This window comes from Jaculus jaculus, chromosome 2 (assembly GCF_020740685.1).
Source record: "Jaculus jaculus isolate mJacJac1 chromosome 2, mJacJac1.mat.Y.cur, whole genome shotgun sequence".
In the NCBI taxonomy this organism is placed as follows: domain Eukaryota; kingdom Metazoa; phylum Chordata; class Mammalia; order Rodentia; family Dipodidae; genus Jaculus; species Jaculus jaculus.
This window is the reverse complement of record NC_059103.1, coordinates 8,687,395-8,700,617: the sequence shown is the minus strand read 5'-3', so window position 1 is coordinate 8,700,617 and position 13,223 is coordinate 8,687,395. Positions and strand designations below refer to the sequence as shown.

Sequence of the window (13,223 nt, the reverse complement as noted above, 5' to 3'; positions counted from 1 at the left end):
AAAAACTAACCAACCAACCAACCAAACAAACAAACAAACAAACAAACAAAAAAACCAGATTCATACAAAAGACTTAGCCAATGTTTTACAATAGTGCAAGTGAAATTCCAAAAATTCAACAGTTTTCCCCATAATGGCTCTGGAGTAACTGAGCATCAATGGTCCAGTAGAACAAACATTGAATCAACAGGCCACAAATTAGCACAAATAAGCCATATATTTAAATGTAAATCTTATAACATCTACACCACAAATACCAATAGGAAGATAGGCAATGACATTCAGATTTGACACCTTGAATTACAACCTGTAATAGGAAAAGGCAGCGTTACACGTGGTCACCAGTGGACTGCCAAGAAGCAGCTTCATGGTGACGGGATCATCTGTGTTTGGACTGCATTGGTAATTACACAGATTTGCATGTACAAATCTAGGCCTAGAGCAAAACACACTCTCTCTCACACACACACAGATAAGGACCCACAAAACTGAGGGAATGTGAATACACTCCAGGCTGTATCAATGTTAATATCCTATTACTAAATCACTAGGAATACACGATGTTTGTACACATGCAAGAGGACATTATCATTAGGAAAATCTGCATGATGCATCTACTTTCCCTGCACATTGTTTGGTAACTACTATGAGTCTATAATTATTTCAAGTTGAAATTCATAAGTAGGGAAGAAAAGTTTGCTTTTTCGAACATGAGATTCTTACCTGCCGGTTTGTGAAGGCAGAATAACATTCCTTCACCAGCACTGCCTTGATCATGTCTGGGTCTGTGATGGCCAACATGGGCCGTCGACCCTCATATATCCTATGTTGGGAAAACAGAACTGATTGAACTTAACACATCAGATTCTGAAGCCAAATCCACAGCTAGGGATCCAGATCCCTGATTTTATATAGTCCACACCGCAGTTGTACAACAGACAATAACATGAGGTCCTGGTTCCACTGAGGACTTCTGACCACAGACACCATTGGTGATGTCATAAAACATAAATGAAGGTCAATGTGGCTAAAGCAGAGGAGAGACACTTAAAGACCAGAGACCTCATAGTTACAACGAACACTGGAACATTCATTAAGTCTGTGTATGCATCTATGGGAATTGTCTTTAACATTCTGAATGAGTTTTACACATTTAAAATATTTCAGTATCCAGAGCTGGAGAGGTGGCTTAGCAGTTAAGCACTTGCCTGTGAAGCCTAAGGACCCTGGTTTGAGGCTCGATTCCCCAGGACCCACATTAATCAGATGCACAAGGGGGTGCACGTGTCTGGAGTTTGCAGTGGATGGAGGCTCTGGCATGCCCATTCTCTCTCTTTGCCTCTTTCTCTTTCTGTCTGTCACTCTCAAATAAATAAATAAAACAAAAAAAAATTCAGTATCTGGATTAGGGATGTAGCTCAGTAGAGGAGTTTATACCATGCCCTGGGTTTGAATCCCAGCCCTGCAAATTAAATAAACAAACAAATAAATAAAAATATGTATCTTAAATAAAATAACTCATTATGAGATGATAGCAGAGCAGAGAAATGTTAAAGGCCAACTATCAAGGACTCACAGGTAAAACTACTAAAGGGAGCGGTTGGGGAAAAGACATGGTTGATCATCAGTGTGTGCTCTTGTCATAGGATCACATGATCTTTATGTGACCTGTCAAGTCAGCAGAGCCTGGGTCCATTCCTGGGGTTCCTGAGATGCAGAGGCGGGAAGAGGCAGCGGCTCCTCCGCCTGCTTGTGGCTCACAGCAGTGGTGATTGCTGCGCTCTTCCCAGGCTCTCACCAGCATCCCGCAGCTCTGATGGAACTCCCCAGCTGCTGTTGGCTCTGCCCCCTACCAAACCATGAAGGACACAAACCCCAGGAACACTGTGTTTAAATATACCCTGCATCTCCAAAGTCAATTCGGCTAGCTAGCAGGAGGCAGTCACACTCACGTCCATTAAAATCTTTGTTGAGGGCTGGAGAGATGGCTTAGCGGTTAAACGCTTGCCTGTGAAGCCTAAGGACCCCGGTTCGAGGCTCGGCTCCCCAGGTCCCACGTTAGCCAGATGCACAAGGGGGCGCACGCGTCTGGAGTTCGTTTGCAGAGGCTGGAAGCCCTGGCGCGCCCATTCTCTCTCACTCCCTCTATCTGTCTTTCTCTCTGTGTCTGTCGCTCTCAAATAAATAAATAAATAAATAAATAAATAAATAAATAAATAAAAATAAATCTTTGTTGAAAAAGATCTTGGCTTAAAGTAAAACATAAGGCAAGACTGTACATCTGTACAGTGTGTTTGCTAAAGAAAGAAAATACTAGGTCTAGGCATTTCCCAAATGATTACCTGTTATCTCAGTGTATTTTTTTATGTTTGCATATAGGGAGCATTTTAATCTTTTCTTCATTAATGAGAAAGAGGGACAGAGAGAGGGAGAGTGAAGTCCACCAGGACCTCTTGCTACTGCAAGTGAATTCAAGATGCACATGTTACTTTGTGCACCACATTGTTTGCCTGGCTTTGTGTGGGTCCTTGTAAATTGAACTTGGGCCTTCAGGCTTTACAATCAAGCTGCTCTAATCACTGAACCATCTCCGCAGCCCCCAGCCTATCTTTCAAGAGGACATGGTAAGCCGGGCGTGGTGGCGCATGCCTTTAATCCCAGCACTCGGGAGGCAGAGGTAGGAGGATCGCCATGAGTTCAAGGCCACCCTGAGATGACAGAGTTAATTCCAGGTCAGTCTGGAGCAGAGTGAGACCCTACCTCGAAAAACCAAAAAAAAAAAAAAAAAAAAAAAAAAAAAAAAAAAAAAAAAAGATGACATGTTAAATTCAAAAGTAGTAGTAGAAATGGAATTTATCTTTTAATGTGAAAGTGAATAAACATGGCAAGATGATGATGCCATGCACTTGTGACAGCGTGTTAGAAAGACCTGGAATGATGCATTTTGTACAATTTAAGAGGAGCTAAGGAAGGAGAAGTGGAGAAGAGAATGATAGCCAAATACTAGACAAAGAGTATGCTGGAAGTCCATGGACCAATGAAGCCTGGAGAACATTCATGACCTGCAGTGTTGCCAGCTTCATTCTGAGTTGACGTCTGGTGGCACAGGACTCTTGGGGCACAGCTCTCCAAAGGCGTCCAAGAATGCTGGGGTGGCATTAGCCTCATGTAGTGGGATGCCACATCCTAACAAGTCTACTTGGTAGAAGTTTCTGGAATACTCACCCCCACATTTTCCCATACTTAATGAAACACTCTTGATCAAACTTCCATATGCCCTGGACAGAAAAATAAAATAAAGTTCATTATTGTTGTATATTCACTCACCCATCTCTCATTAGGACGTAAGTCGATCCTACAAATTTGGGATTACTATCTCTCACTGGTAGGTCGAGCACAAGTTCTTAATTCAGAGACATACGAAGGGATGGAGAGAATAGAAGTGATATTTGACATAGAGAACTCTTGCATTTCATCAGGGCACAGTGTATGGAAGGAATTATTCTTGTCCATCTATACTAAGCAACTATCGCCCTGAGTCCTTTTGGCTTACTTGTGTCTGTATCTCTCTGAGATCCTAGCATACTTTTTTATTCTCTCCATGCATTCATGAGGAAATCAAAGGCAAGAACAATGAGATTCCCAGGATCCTGAACACGTCTGTGTCCTCACTCAACATCTTTTCTCAAAGGAGACACATGATGCAGAGCGAGAAAGCGAGGGAAGCACGATGTGAGTTGAGAGAATGAAGAAGAAAGTGACGATGACACTGACGGGACTTCCAGCGTTCTGAGGAGGAACACTGAAAATCACAGCCTTGCTCACTTAAAAAAATTATTTTTATTTACTTCTTTGAGAGCGACAGACAGAGAGAAAGAGGGAGAGGGAGAGAGAGAGTATGAGGGAGAAAGAGAGAGAGAGAGAGAGAATGGGCACGTCAGGGCTTCCATCCACTGCAAACGAACTCCAGATGCGTGCGCCCCCTTGTGCATCTGGCTAACGTGGGTCCTGGGGAATCGAGCCTCGAACCGGGGTCCTCAGGCTTCACAGGCAAGTGCTTAACCACTAAGCCATCTCTCCAGCCCCTTGCTCACTTTTTACTTTAGAACATTTAACTGTTCCTTGGGGTAACTCACAGTTGTGAAGTTTTATATATGCCCCCCCCCAAAAAAAAAGAAAAAGAGAAAAGGATTTCAGGGCTGGAGGGATGGCTTAGTGATTAAGGCATTTGCCTGCAAAGCCCAAGGACTAAGGTTTGATTCCCAGGACCCACGTTAGCCAGATGCACAAGGGGGCACAAGTGTCTGGAGTTCATTTGCAGTGGCTGGAGGCCCTGGCACACCCATTCTCTCTCTCTCCTTCTTTCTCTGTCAAGTAAATAAATAAAAAATTTTTTTAAAAAGATTTCATGAAGGATAACATGCATTAGAGTTGATCTGGGTCTGTTTTTCCTTTTTCATATTAGACGGAAACAAATTGTGGAAGTTTTCATCAGGAACTGGGCAGCCAAACCCTCTGTTGTAAGGATTGGAATGTAGGAAGTAAGCGTAGAATCTTCAGGAGAGAAAGTGTGAGCAGAGGACAGCCCACAAGCACGCCTTGCTACAGCCTTCTGAGCGTGAGCTTGGGAACGCCCATCCAGGAGACATGCATGAGGCTAGGTTAGCCACAAGTGCTCAGCCTGCATGCACACTCCATTTGTCACTGGCTAGAGTTGTTGGACTTGGAGCTACAGGGTTTGATGTTTGCCCCGGTTGTTTTAAATCTTGCATTGGTTGAATATTTCTTTGCTATGCCCAGTGCCCTCTTTTGCAGTATGTATGAATGTTTATGTTGTGCCAATATGGGTTCTGGATAATGAGGATGTTTGAGCATCATTAAGATTGATAAAATATATGGGGATTTTAAAAGTTGGACTGAATGCATTGCATTTTATATCATGGATGGCTATTAGTTTATGAGGGCCAGGGGTGGAATGTGGTGGCTTGATTCAAGTGTTCCCCCATAAATTTACGTGTTCTGAATGCTAGGTTCACAGCTGATGGAGACTTGGGAATTAATGTCTCCTGTTGGGGCAGACTTTTGGGTGTTATAGCCAGGTTCCCCTTGCCAGTATTTGGCACACTCTCCTGTTCCTGTTGTCCACCTAATGTTGGTCTGTTCATGCCATCATTTTCCCCTGCCATGTTGGAGCTTCTCTTTGAGTCTGTAAGTCGAAATAAATCTTTCTTTCCCAAAAGCTGCTCTTTGTTGGGTGATTTTTGCCAGCAATGCAAACCTGACTACAACACATGGAAATAACCACATGTAGAGAATTACAGTGAACGCAAATTCACTAGAGGTACAACCACGGAATTCCCGATGCAGGGGTGTTTCAGAGATACTGAGCAAGAAGGGAAGAAAATGCCCACGGATTCCTGTTGCTACAAATTGAATTGAGTGTGTATAGGTTGTTGACCTGGAACTGGTGAACCCCTTCCTTTTTTTCTCCAAATACCAAGTATAGCAATTACCTGAAATTTTCATCAGGAAATGAGCAAAACCCTCTTGTGGTCCATGAGCTGAGTTTCAAGCCAATGTGTCTGAGGACTGTGGTTCTTGTCTGAGAGGCACAGCAGAGCCTCACAGGAGCCTGCCATGCTGGCTGTGGGCACATGCCGCTCCTGGAAGTGGGAAACCCCAAAATTTCCATCCATGGAAACTGAGCCAGAAGAGGCAAGAGAAAAGCTCAGACGGTGCTCACCTTTCTGTAGGACAGCAAATTTCCCACGAGAGGTAATGGCGTGGGCCCAGGGATTCCCATTTTCTTAAAAGATCCGTGTGTATAGGTCGCATATCTGTAAAAGGAGGAAGAATGCCAGGCCACCCAGATTGTGACTGTCCCTCTATGCGGTCTGCCAGTCACTGCCTGAAGATCAGCAGTAGGACTTGAGAAATGGCTTAGGTGTCAAGTGCTCTTCCTCCACCCCAAATCCACACCTTTGGGCTGGATCCCAGAGTCTGCCCCACTGACCCCCTCCTTCAGCTGGGCTGGAGACCCAAGTAGCAAGCTTAATAAAACATGTGAGTCTATGGGGTACATATACTCACATTCACATACTGCAGCCCTTTATTAGTCAATGGTGGAGTATGACTGAAGTGTGGAGAGCTACATGGTTCAGTGCACAGCAACATTGTTTTTAGCTACAAAAATGTGGACTTTCCTTGAACTGCAACCTTTGATTGTTCAACTGACTGGACCTGAGTATTATCCCAGCTCCAGGGCTACCGAGGGGAGGACCTGGACCTTTACTTACAAGTAGAGAAGCACCAGGGTGGTAGCAAGGAATATCCAGTTTTCCATGGAAATGTTTGGAATCAGGTTCATCATTGCTTTCCTTCAGTGATTCTGTCCTCCGATGTTTCCTTCCTGCTGAAGGTCCTGTCCTTTGGCCACAGTCACCGCCCCCAGACACAACCTTTAATGTCCAATTGAGGTTCAGAGATTAAAGCCTGAAGTTTTTATGCACTGGGAATGGAGGTGGGGCCTGGTCTGCAGCCAGGAGAAGGACACCCAGTCCATTGCTCAGACTCAAAAGGACTGAGCTACAATCCTCACCGTGACAGTTCACAAAAGGTTCATTGTAGGGCTGGAGAGATGGCTTTGCGGTTCAATGCTTCAACGGTGCAGTATGACTGAAGTGTGGAGAGCTACATGGTTCAGTGTACAGCAATATTGTTTTTAGCTACAAAAATGTGGACTTTCATTGAACTGCAACCTTTGATTGCTCAACGGACTGGACCTGAGTATTATCCCAGCTCCAGGGCTACCGAGGGGAGGACCTGGACCTTTACTTACAAGTAGAAAAGCACCAGGGTGGTAGCAAGGAATACCCAGTTTTCCATGGAAATGTTTGGAATCAGGTTCATCATTGCTTTCCTTCAGTGATTCTGTCCTCCGATGTTTCCTTCCTGCTGAAGGTCCTGTCCTTTGGCCACAGTCGCCCCCCAGACACAACCTTTAGTGTCCAATTGAGGTTCAGAGATTAAAGCTTGCAGTTTTTATGCACTGGGAATGGATGTAGGGACTGGTCTGCAGCCAGGAGAAGGACACCCAGTCCATTGCTCAGACTCAAAAGGACTGAGCTACAATCCTCACTGTGACAGTTCACAAAAGGTTCATTGTAGGGCTGGAGAGATGGCTTCACAGTTAAGCGCTTGCCTGTGAAGCCTAAGGACCCTGGTTCAAGGATCAATTTCCCAGGACGCACGTTAGCCAGATGCACAAGGGGGTGCACACATATGGAGTTCATTTGCAGCGGCTGGAAGCCCTGGTGCGCCCATTCTCTCTCTCTCTCTCTCTCAAATAATAACTAAATAAAAATGAACAAAAGAATTTTTAAAAAAAGGTTCATTGTAACCCTTCTTCAGGAGCAGATCACAAGGTAGAAGAACACGTGGAACAGCGAGAGAACTAGAGCAGCATCAGCAGCTTCCCCTCCCCCACTACCAGTGCCCAGCTCCAGCGAACAGAGCAGCGGTCCAGGGACCCGGCCACGCCAACTTGAACCAACAGTGGGACCCAAGCAGGAGCAGAGGTAACTGGGATTACACCAGGGAAGGGTCTCACCTGTGCACAAGCTAACTTGGAACCCTCAACAGATCAGAAATCTTAACCTCCTTGTTGTCAGGATTAAGGGTGTGGGTGGGGCACCACACACCCTAAGGGATAGTTAGAGGATCTGGTTGTCATAATACCTACTCTTGGATAAATACTCTGACAGTCTTGAGAGCCACACCTAACGCCTTAAGTGCCTACCCTGAAGTTATATAACATCAGATTGTCTGATACATCTAATAATAGCCAGCTAACTAGAACATCCAATCATTAAATAATCCAGGATGCAAAAATATATATATTATAACACAAGAAACACCAAAACTCAAGACAATATAAATCCACCAAAAGGTATTAATACATCAAAAATGACCTCCACTGAAAACGAGTTAGAGGACATGCCTGAGAAAGATTTCAAAAGAATGATTATAAATATGTTCAAAGAAGTCAAAGAAGAAACCAAAGAGGAAATCAAAGGAATCAAAGAATATACAGGACACCAATTTAATGAAATAAAGAGGTCAATACTAGACATAAATAAGAAAATAGAAATAATGAAGAAAAACCAGTCCGAATTACTAGCAATAAAGAACACAGTTAATGAAATAAAAAACTCTGTAGAAAATCTCACCAGTAAAATGGATGAAGGAAAGGACAGAAAATCTAAGCTAGAAGACCAGGTGGCAGATCTAATACAGTCCAACAAAGAGAAAGACAAACTAAGAGAAAAGTATGAGTGGGAATTTCAAGATATTTGGGACACTATGAAAAGATCAAACATAAGAATTCAGGGCAGGGCTGGAGAGATGGCTTAGCGGTTAAGCGCTTGCCTGTGAAGCCTAAGGACCCCGGTTCAAGGCTCGGTTCCCCAGGTCCCACGTTAGCCAGATGCACAAGGGGGCACACGTGTCTGGAGTTCGTTTGCAGAGTCTGGAAGCCCTGGCGTGCCCATTATCTCTCTCTCCCTCTATCTGTCTTTCTCTCTGTGTCTGTTGCTCTCAAATAAATAAATAAATAAATATATAATTGACAAAAAATATTAAAAAAATATTTTATTTAAAAAAATAATGATTCAGGGCATAGTAGAAGGAGAATAATTCCACTCCAAATGCATAGTAGGTGTCTTCAATAAAATCATAGAAGAAAACTTCCCCCAAATTGTGAAAGAGGTGCCAATGCAGATACAGGAATCCTTTAGAACACCAGCCAGACAAAACCTGGAAAGAACCTCTCCTCACCATATTATAATCAAACTACTAAACATACAAACCAAAGAAAAAATATTGAAACCAGTCAGAAAGAAAAATCAAGTTACCTACAAAGGCAAGCCTATCAGGATTACAGCAGATTACTCAACACAAACTTTAAAAGCCAGAAAGACGTGGAGTGATGTATTCCAAGTCCTGAAAGATAACAACTGTCAACCAAGGTTACTTTATCCTGCAAAACTATCCATTCAAATAGATGGAGAAATAAGGACGTTCCACGACAAAAGCAAGCTAAAGGAGTATTTGAAGACAAAACCAGCTCTACAGAAAATACCAGAAAGAATCCTCCATGCTGAAGAAAAAGAAAAGCACACATATAAGGAACTGGGAAAAAACAAACAATACTCAAATATTAGTTGTCATAAGAGAGCAAAGGAAAACTGGAAGAACTACAAAAAATGACAAAAATGAATACACACCTTTCAATATTATCTCTTAATATCAATGGCCTCAATGCCCCAACAAAAAAGGCATAGGTTGGCAGACTGGGTTAAAAACCAGGATCCTTCAATTTGTTGCCTCCAAGAAACCCACCTTACTACAAAGCATGGACACTATCTTAGGGTGAAAGTTTGGAAAACAGTGTTTCAAGCAAATGGACCTAGATAACAAGCAGGGGTTGCTATCTTAATATCTGACAAGGTAGACTTCAGTCCAACATTAGTTAAGAAAGATAAGGAAGGTCACTATATATTGATTAAAGGCACCCTCCACCAGGAGGACATTACAATTCTAAACATATATGCACCTAACATGGGGGCTCCCAACTTCATCAAACAAACACTACTAGAACTAAGGTCACAGATAACACCAAACACAGTGTTTGTGGGTGATTTCAACACCTCACTCTCATCAATTGACAGGTCAGCCCAGAAAAAAATAAACAGAGAGGCATCTGGACTAAATGAGGTTATAGAAGGAATGGACCTAACAGATATATACAGGACATTTCATCCAACTGCTGCAGAATATACATTCTTTTCAGCAGCACATGGAACATTCTCTAAAATAGACCATATATTAGGGCACAAAGCAAATCTTAACAAATACAGGAAAACTGAAATAATTCCTTGCATTCTATTAGACCACAATGGAATCAAACTACAAATCAATAGCAAGAAAGGCTATAGCGCATACACATAATCATGGAAATTAAACAACACCCTGCTGAATGTTGAATGGGTCAATGAAGAAAGCAAGAAAGAAATAAAAAAAATTTTAGAGTCAAATGAAAATGAGAACACAACATACCAAAATCTCTGGGACATAATGAAGGCAGTCCTAAGAGGTAAATTTATAGCTTTAAGTACCTATATTAAGAAATTAGAAAGGTAGCAAGTAAACGACCTAATGCTTCACCTTAAAGCCTTGGAAAATGAAGAACAAGGCAAACCCCAAATCAGCAGATAGGAAGAAATAATAAAGATTAGGGCACAAATTAATGAGATGGAAACAAAAAAAAATAATCCAAAGAATCAGTGAAACAAAGAGTTGGATCTTTGAAAGGATAAACAAGATTGATAAACCCTTAGCAAATCTGACCAAAAGAAAGAGAGGAGACACAAATTAATAAAATCAGAGATGAAAAAGGTAACATCACAATAGATTCCAGAGAAACTCAAAAAATCATAGGGACATACTATAAAAGCATATACTCCACAAAGTATGAAAATCTGAAAGAAATGAATGATCTTCTTGATTTATATGACCTACCTAAATTAAATCGAGATGAGATTAATCACTTAAATGGAACTATAACAAGCATGGAGATCAGAAACAGTTATCAATAATTTCCAAGCTAAAAAAGTCCAGGCCCACATGGATTCACTGCTGAATTTTACCAGACCTTCAGGGAAGAACTAACACCATTACTTCTTAAGGTTTTCCATAAAATAGAAAAAGAAGGAATCATACCAAATTCCTTCTATGAAGCCATCATCACCCTGATACCAAAACCAGGCAAAGATAGAACAAAAAAAGAAAATTATAGACCAATATCCCTTATGAACATAGATGCAAAAATTCTCAACAAAATATTGGCAAACAGAATACAAGAATGTATCAGAAAGATCATTCACCCTGACCAAGTAGGCTTTATCCCAGACATGCAGGGATGGTTCAATATATGCAAATCTATAAATGTAATACATTATGTAAATGGACTGAAAGACAAAATTCATATGATCATCTCATTAGACACAGAGAAAACATTTGACAAAATCCAACATCCCTTCATGATAAAAGTCCTACAGAGACTGGGAATAGAAGGAACATATCTCAATATAATAAAGGCTATTTATGACAAGCCTACAGCCAACATATTATTAAATGGGAAAAACTTGAAGCTTTTCCACCAAAATCAGGAACAAGACAAGGGTGTCCACTGTCCCCACTTTTATTTAATATAGTTTTGGAAGTCTTAGCCATAGCAATAAGGCAAGAGATGCACATAAAAGGGATACAAATTGGAAAGGAAGAGATCAAGTTATCATGATTTGCAGATGACATGATTCTATATATAAAGGACCCTAAAGACTCTACCAACAAACTGTTAGAGCTGATAAACACCTTACAGCCATGTAGCAGGATACAAAATAAATGCACAGAAATCAGTAGCATTCATATATGCTAACAACAAACACACAGAGGATAAAATCAGAGAATCACTCTCATTCACAATTGCATCAAAGAAAATAAAGTATCTTGGAATAAACCTAACCAAGTAAGTAAAGGATCTCTACAATGAAAACTATAAAACACTCAAGCAAAAAATTGCAGAAGACACTAGGAAATGGAAAAAGCATCCCTTGTTCCTGAATTGGAAGGATCAATATTGTGAAAATGGCAATTTTACCTAAAGCAATCTACCCATTTAATGCAATCCCCATCAAAATTCCAAAGGCATTCTTCATGGAAACAGGAAAAAAACAATCCAAAACTTCATTTGGAATCACAAAATTTCTCAGATATCTAAAATAATACTGAGCAACAAAAATAAGTCAGGAGGTATCACCATACCTGATTTTAACCTATACTACAGAGCCATAGTAACAAAAACAGCATGGTACTGGCATAAAAGCAGATATTTAGAACAATGAAACAGAATAGAAGACCCAGATGTAAGTCCAGGTAGCTATAGCTACCTGATATTCGATAAAAATGCCAAAAATACTCATTGGAGAAAAGACAGCCTCTTCAGCAAATGGTGCTGGGAAAAATGGATATGTATCTGTAGACGGATGAAAATAGATTCTTCTCTCTCTCCATACACAATAATTAAATTCAAATGGACTAAAGACCTTAACCACAGATTGACCACTGGGACCTTATGAAATTACAAAGATTTTGTACTGCAAAGGACACTGTGAATAAAGCAGAGGCAACCTACAGAATGGAAAAAAATCCTGATAGAGAATTAATATGTAGGATATACAAAGAACTCAAAAAGTTAAATAATAAGAAACCAAACATGCCAATTAAAAAATGGGCTATGGAGCTAAATAGAGAGTTCTCAAAAGAAGAAATATGGATGGCGTATAAGCATCTAAAAAAATGTTCTACATCCCTAGTCATCAAGAAAATGCAGATTAAAACTACATTGAGATTCTATCTCACTCCTGTCAGATTGGCTACCATAATGGAAACAAATGATCATAAATGCTGTCAGGGATGTGGAAAAAGAGGAACCCTTCTACACTGTTGGTGGGAATGCAATCTGGTCTAGCCATTGTGGAAATCAGTGTGGAGGTTCCTAAGACAGCTAAAAATTGATCTGCCATATGACCTAGCTATAGCACTCCTAGACATATATTCTAAGGATTCATCCCATTTCCTTAGAAGTACATGCTCAACCATGTTTATTGCTGCTCAATTCATAATAGCTAGGAAATAGAACCAGCCTTGATGTCCCTCAACTGATGAGTGGATAATGAAGATGTGGCACATTTATACAATGGAGTTCTACTCAGTGGTAAAGAAAAATGAAGTTATGAAATTTGCAGGAAAATGGATGGACCTGGAAAGTATTATACTAAGTGAGGTAACCCAGGCCCAGAAAGCTGAGCGCCACATGTTCTCCCCCATGTGTGTATCCTAGCTACAGATGATTGGGCTTCTGTGTGAGAAGGAAAAAAACTCAGTAGCAGAGGCCAGTAAGTTAAAAAGGAGATCTAAAGGGAAGAGAAAGGAAGAGGGTACTTAATAAGTTGGTATTGTATATATGTAAGTAGAAGAATGGATTAACAGGTGTGGAAAGGCCCAAAGTGAGGTCAGGGGAAGAGATTGAGTAAAGGAAAGGTGGAGTGAGGGCTAATCAAAATCTAAGAGGATGCAAATAAATCATATGAAATACTCTGGTT

At 41.0% G+C, this 13,223-nt stretch overlaps 1 protein-coding gene across 1 annotated transcript in view; it reads right to left on the bottom strand.

The window, feature by feature from the left end:
• LOC101595472 (cytochrome P450 3A25-like) overlaps positions 1–6,447 on the bottom strand; it is a 33,604-nt gene extending 27,157 nt beyond the window's left edge. Inside the window, exons 1-4 of the mRNA XM_004666332.2 lie at positions 6,297–6,447; positions 5,744–5,837; positions 3,226–3,278; positions 724–823 (exon numbers count right to left, since the gene is read on the bottom strand). Coding sequence (XP_004666389.2) covers positions 724–823; positions 3,226–3,278; positions 5,744–5,837; positions 6,297–6,370 — 321 coding nt within the window. The 5' untranslated portion in view covers positions 6,371–6,447. The remainder of the gene's footprint in view (positions 1–723; positions 824–3,225; positions 3,279–5,743; positions 5,838–6,296) is intronic.
• Between the last annotated feature and the right edge of the window lie 6,776 nt (positions 6,448–13,223).